Genomic DNA, 6,812 nt, shown 5'->3' on the forward strand with positions numbered 1-6,812 from the left:
CATCATCTTGGTTGATAAATATTGGTTGGAAGATAGCTTTAGAGAGATTTTCACAAAATGACTGCTCTTCCTTTATTGCTTTAAGTTCTTGCAGCTTACCTGTTGCTCCAATGCTCAAATTTAATAATATAAACCTGAAACCTATACGTTTTTAACTCAATATTATTTTCAATCATTAAAACTTTAAAGTCTTTTGCATTTGTTAATATACTATATGTGTTCCGAATGGCCCAAGCACTGGAGCGGCCCAGTTACTCAGGCCCAATCCTCAGCTTTCTTCTGAGTCAGCCCTTAGGGCTGACGTGGACCCTCACGCTCTCCAAGACTGCAGCACGTCCAAAATATACACCAAAACGTCCCACTTTGGGACATTAACCGCTAAACCCAATCGCCATAAGCACTGCAAAGGAATCTGCCCCTTTGCTCAGTGCTGACATCGCCTGATGCAGTAGGTGCAGCGCTGCCATCGTGGCAGCGCCAACCGCGCCTAACACTGCCATCAGGGGGACACATCCCAAGAAGGGCTGACCCCCACCTCACCAACCCACACCATTTTCCTTATAAATAGCCCTCATGGGCACAACAAGAAGGGGATCTTTTATGTACTGTATTTACGCCCATTTATTCTTAAGTCATACCCATACTATTTGTCTACCATTGATATCTGCTTGCTTCATTTGGAATAAAACCTTCTAGCCTGGTCATTACCTTAGCTAGAGGTACCATCCATATAACAACATTACCCTCAAAGGGTACATAGTGAGCTCACAGAACTAAACGGTACATTGGCGCCGTCTGTGGGAAACGATAAACTTCTATTCTCATTCTCTTACCCAAAGATCCATTTGACGGGTCATTTCCTCTTACTAACAAACAACCGCCAGACGCTTTTTACAACTCTACATGGTTGTCACCACCAGGAGAGCGGAGCACGCCAAGGCCATGACGCCAGAAGGACACGTACAGACAGTACAACCAAGCTCCCCTCCATCTATGCACTCGGCCCCAGCCGAGCGGGCCGCTAGAGAAGTCCAACCTCCTGCACTACAGACCATAGGGCCACTGCTGCCAACGAACGATGCTAGGATCGCCCTGCAACATTATCAAGCACCCGTGTGTGAGATGCAGGGAGAAAATGTAGTCCTAAACCAGCCACCTCCCCCCGGAGTCCATTTTGGAATGCCATTTCCAGCAGTTGTCTCACGACCTGCCTATCTCACCCGTCCTCCATTACCAGCCCAAAGTCAACCACTGTCAGTATACCATGACCACCAGATACCCATGGTCGCCCCATACCTTCCTAGGCCATACACGCCTAACGTAGCTTTTCCTTTTCAACTACCTCACCAAGCTGGTTTCCCTTTCCATGGCTACGCCATGCAACCCCATAACGCAGCCGTTCCACAACCTCAAGTATCTTGCCTGAATCCTAACCAACAACCATATGATGCTCAACAAGCATTCCACCAAACCCCGACCCTCTCCTACTCCGTTGAAGCCCTACAAATGCCTCGTCCACAACGAGAACATATCAGAGTAACGCTTGCCCACACGTCAGTGCATAACAAGCCTTTGACCGATAGCCTGAGGCTAACTCCCATACCCCTGGGTTTCAAGGGTCCCTCCAACATCACCACATACGTTGGCGATACCGATCCATTTTAGTGGATCCAGAAATTCAAAGCAGCAATGACACTCCATGCCGAAACAGATTTACTCATGTGCCGAACTTTCCCAACATTGTTGGGAGGGAGAGCCCTTACCTGGTACACCAGCCTGCCAACAGGCAGCATTGCGTCATGGGACGATTTAGCAAGCAAGTTTCAATCCCATTTTGCAACCAGTCGCCCCGTACCCAAATCCGTGCACGCCCTTGAAAAAGTCCGACAGCTTTCTGGCGAGACCCTCCGGTCCTTCCTAGATCGTTTTGATAAAGAGGCCTTGCAAGTGCAAGGCCTAGACCCCAAAGTACAGGTACATATACTCTTGTCAGGCTTGCGACAAGGATAGTTCGCTTACGAGCTCGCACGACATGAAATTACTGACTTAGAGGAAGTCAAGAACAAGGCGCATGAATTTATGAGAATTGAAGAATACAAAGGGAGTCGAGCTAATGACTCCAACTGTCAAGAAAAGGTGATCAGTAAGGGAAGGAATCATGTTGAGAAAAATAGGAAAGGAAACCAAGCATCCAGCCGTTCCACCTGCCATTCTGGGCGGGACACATCCGAACGACAGTCGCACGCTATCTTACAAACAGATTACAAAGAGGATCCCAAAAGCAACCAAAGGCCCCAGCAACCAAGCAAAGCGGTCGCGCCATACTGCAAGTTTCATCGCAGTAGCGGCCACAGCACAGAGGATTGCAGGCGCCTCAAGGACGAGATCGACGAACTCATCAAAGGCGGTACACAAAAAAACGGAGGAGATAATGCTCGCCCCTCCAGATCAGGCAAGCGATACCGCGACCGAAGCAAGTCGCCGGAAATGAGGAAAACCAATCAGGCCAACGCTCGGTCCCACCAAGAACGAGGCCAAAGAGAAGACTCACCTCAAAGAACCAGAACACAGACAAGCCCGAGCCGAGGAGGGAGGCGAGTTGAAGAAGAAGACTCCGCCACCATCAAGCACGGAGTAATTAATATGATCTCTGGAGGTTTAAGCGCGGGGGCGAAACGTCCAACGCCAGGAAGAAGCATCTAAAACAATGCCTGGCGATTGCAGGAAAGGTGATCAGCAAAGATAAAGGGCACCATGGCCCAGCCAGGCCAAACATAGTTTGGGACAGCAGCGAGTTGGGGGACGTTCTCCCCGGGCACGACGACCCACTTGTCATCCAAGCTATAATCGCCAATTACGGTGTCAACCGTGTATTTGTTGACCACGACAGCTCAGCCGATATTTTATTCTTGCCATGTCTCAAAGCATTAGGGTTCACAATTAACGATCTAACTCCTGTCGCAGGTGAACTTTCAGGTTTCAATGCTACCACCACCAAGCCTTTGGGGGTGATAAACCTGCGTCTCTCGCTTGGAACGACGCCAACATCACGATCCGCAGACATCCAATTCCTAGTGCTGGATACACCATCCGCTTACAACGCCATCCTAGGCAGGAAGATGTTTGCAGCCTTTGAGGCGAGCATCTCCCACCCCCACCTGGCAATGAAGTTCATAGCCAGAGATAATAACATAGCTACTATACGAGGAGATCAAATTGTTGCCCGAAGTTGCTACAACATCTCTCTGCGGCCAATGACAGAGGTTACCTTAAAAAAAGAAGCGACACCCCAGCAGAAGGAGACATCCCCAGCTGAAGGAAATCCCGACAGGAGGAGGAACGAGCACAACCAGTGCTTCTTGGTAGATTTTGACGCCAGGGACGATCCCAGAGTCGAGCACGCCAGACCTACGCCTGACGGAGCATTAGAACACGTGGTGTTGGGCGAGGCGGATCACCAGATGACAACAATCGGGGAAACAATCGAACCCGAAGTAAAAAGAAAGCTGATATAGTTGTTAAAAGCAAATAAAGATTTGTTCACTTGGAAACCGTCTGATATGCCAGGTATCGACCTAAACGTATGCTGCCACCGTTTGTCGGTGGACCCTAAAGCAAAACCAGTTGCGCAAAAGAAGAGGAAGTTTGGCTTTGATCGCCAGAAGGTCATCGATGAAGAAATCAAAAGACTCCACGACGCCGGGTTTATCAGGGAAATCAAGTACACAACTTGGTTGTCCAATCCAGTGTTGGTAAAGAAATCAAACGGCGCGTGGAGAATGTGCGTTGACTACACAGATCTTAACAAGGTCTGCCCCAAGGACGCCTATCCTTTCCCAAGCATCGACCAGCTGGTTGACAACGCCTCTGGTTTCCAGATGTTGTCTTTTATGGACGCATATTCAGGCTATAATCAGATTCAGTTGTTAGAGGAAGATCAAGACAAAACGGCGTTCATTACTCAGAACGCCAATTATTGTTATACGATGATGCCCTTCGGGTTGAAAAATGCGGGCGCCACGTATCAGAGGATGATGAACGGGGTATTCAAAGACTTGATCGGCAATTGTATAGAAGTTTACATTGATGACATGATAGCAAAATCAAAGACGACAGACCAACATTTAGCAGATCTCCAAGGCGTTTTCCAAAGACTGCGAAAATTTAACATGCGCCTCAACCCCAGCAAGTGTGCTTTTGGTGTTCCCGCGGGAAAATTCCTTGGCTTCATGCTCATGGAGCGAGGCATAGAGGTCAACCCAGACAAGTGTAAGGCGGTCATTGAAATGCGGAGCCCGCAAACAATCAAGGAAGTTCAACAGCTAACTGGAAGGTTGGTAGCCCTCGCCCGATTTTTGGAAAACTCAGCACACAAGTCCCTCCCCCTATTCGGGTTGTTAAAAAAGGGGACTGCCTTTCGATGGTCAGAAGAATGCGAGAGCGCCTTTCAGGAGTTCAAAAGGGCTTTCTCATGCCCACCAGTACTTTCCAAACCCGAGCACGGAGAAATGTTGTACTTATACCTCGCCGTCGGATCGGAGGCAATCAGCGCGGCCCTAGTCAAGGAGTCAAAGGAAGGACAAAAGCCTGTCTATTTTATCAGCAAAGTCTTACAAGGAGCGGAACTCCGGTACCAGCAAGTTGAGAAGGTAGCATTAACACTCATCTTTGCTGCAAGGCGTTTAAGGCCGTACTTCCAGTGCCATCCAATCACTGTCAGAACAAACCAACCAATTCAGCAAGTGTTACATAAGCCAGACCTTGCTGGAAGAATGATGTCTTGGGCGATAGAACTATCAGAATACCAGATCGCCTACGAACCAAGAACGGCTATTAAGGCCTTGACAAATTTCATCGCCGAGATGACTCCAAACCCCCATCCTGAGAAGCATGCAACTAAAACGCCTTCAGCTGGTAACTGGAAGTTGTACGTTGATGGCTCTTCGAACGCCAAAGGATCGAGCGCAGGAATGATTGTTGAAAACCCAGATGGAGTAGCACTCGAACATTCTCTGACTTTTGATTTCAACGCCACAAATAATCAGGCGGAATATGAGGCCATGATGGCAGGACTGCTCCAAGCAAAAGAAATGGGCGCCCGACGCCTCAAAGTCTTCACTGACTCCCAACTGGTAGCTTTCCAGATCTCAGGCGAATACCAAACCAAAGGACCATTAATGAGCAGGTACTTGGAGAAGGTAAAGGAGCTGATTGGAAGTTTTGAAGCAGTTGAAGTAGAGCATATAAGGCGAGCTGAAAATACACGGCCAGATATCCTCGCCAAGCTGGCAAGCACCAAAAGCCCAAGGAACAACAGATCGGTAATCCAGCACAACATGCCAAACCCGTGCATCGTAATAAGCATTTCTAACCCCCCAGAGGACGCCACTGAGGAAACCTGGACAACGCCTATCATCAACTACTTAGCCGAAGGGGTGTTACCCTCGGATAAGAATGAAGGTCAAAAGCTAATACGGCGGAGCGCACATTTCTGCCTAGTAAAAGGATGTTTATACAAACGAGGGACCTCAACCCCACTCCTGAAATGTCTGAACCCTAATGATGTTTCGTACGTAATTGAAGAAATTCATGAAGGTATCAATGGCCATCACATAGGTGGTCACTCGCTGGTAAAGAAGGCGTTGAGAGCAGGGTTTTACTGGCCAACCATGGAACGTGACGCTCACGAGCATGTAAAGAAATGCGAAAAGTGCCAGAGGTTCGCTAACGTACACAGGGCACCACCCGAAGAATTGGCGTCAATCACATCTCCATGGCCTTTCTACAAGTGGGGAATTGACATTCTTGGGCCTTTTCCCAAGGCGGCTGGACGAGTCCAGTGGCTAATCGTCGCCATTGACTACTTCACCAAATGGGTAGAGGCGGAACCCTTAGCTACTATCACGTCCCAAAAAGCAAGAAGGTTCTTTTGGAGAAGCATCATCTACCGATTTGGTATCCCTAGGGAGGTCATTACTGACAACGGCACTCAATTTACTGATGCCAAGTTCCGAGCACTGATGAACAGTCTACAGATCAGACATCACTTTACCGCTGTAGAACACCCTCAGTCCAATGGCTTAGTAGAATCCACCAACAAAATGTTGGGGAAAGGAATCAAGAAGAGGCTAGAAACGCACAAAGGAGCATGGTTAGAAAATCTAGACAACGTCCTATGGGGGTACAGAACTACCGCCCAGTCCTCCACCAGAGAAACGCCTTTCAGGCTGACATACGGTGCCAAAGCCATGATACCAGTGGAAATAGGCGAGCCTTCCTGGCGACGAGAGCACGTGACAGAGGTCACCAACAACCAGCACTTGAAAGAAGCGTTGGATCTGCTGGACGAAGTAAGAAGATACGCCACCCACAACGATCGCCAGACAAAAGAAAGATCTGCCACTTATTACAACAAGAAAGTGATTCCACAAATTTTTGAAGAAAAATATTTGGTTCTCAGAAGAGCAGACGTTGGAAACAAGAACGCCCGAGAAGGAAAGCTCGCCCCTAATTGGGAAGGTCCCTACCGTGTAGCAAACAAACTGGAAAATGAGCCTACTCACTTGAGACGTTAGACGGAAAGGCGATCCGAAGGGCGTGGAACGCAGACAAGCTCAAACAGTACTATAGTTGAAATACCATGTAATTTCACCTGCACTCTTTTCCTTCCCTACGTTTTTATCCCAATGGGTTTTACTAGGGAAGGTTTTTAACGAGGCAGAGTCCCGTGTGTTCAATAAAAAGCAAACATTGATCGCCTATACTGTTAAATTAATCAACAAGCGAGACGGTTCTCACCCTCGCTGCAATTG

The 6,812-nt window shown here is 48.3% G+C and overlaps 1 protein-coding gene across 1 annotated transcript; it reads left to right on the forward strand.

Annotated features, from left to right (window-relative positions):
• The first annotated feature begins 3,560 nt into the window (after positions 1-3,560).
• Positions 3,561-6,575, forward strand: LOC133310364 (uncharacterized). The gene has a single exon (XM_061511281.1). The coding sequence runs from the start codon at positions 3,561-3,563 to the stop codon at positions 6,573-6,575; it is 3,015 nt and encodes a 1,004-aa protein (XP_061367265.1).
• The last annotated feature ends 237 nt before the right edge of the window (positions 6,576-6,812 follow it).

The sequence above is a fragment of the Gastrolobium bilobum genome, unplaced genomic scaffold (genome assembly GCF_033153095.1).
Source record: "Gastrolobium bilobum isolate Gb01-03AN ecotype WA unplaced genomic scaffold, APGP_CSIRO_Gbil_v1 utg118497, whole genome shotgun sequence".
In the NCBI taxonomy this organism is placed as follows: Eukaryota; Viridiplantae; Streptophyta; class Magnoliopsida; order Fabales; family Fabaceae; genus Gastrolobium; species Gastrolobium bilobum.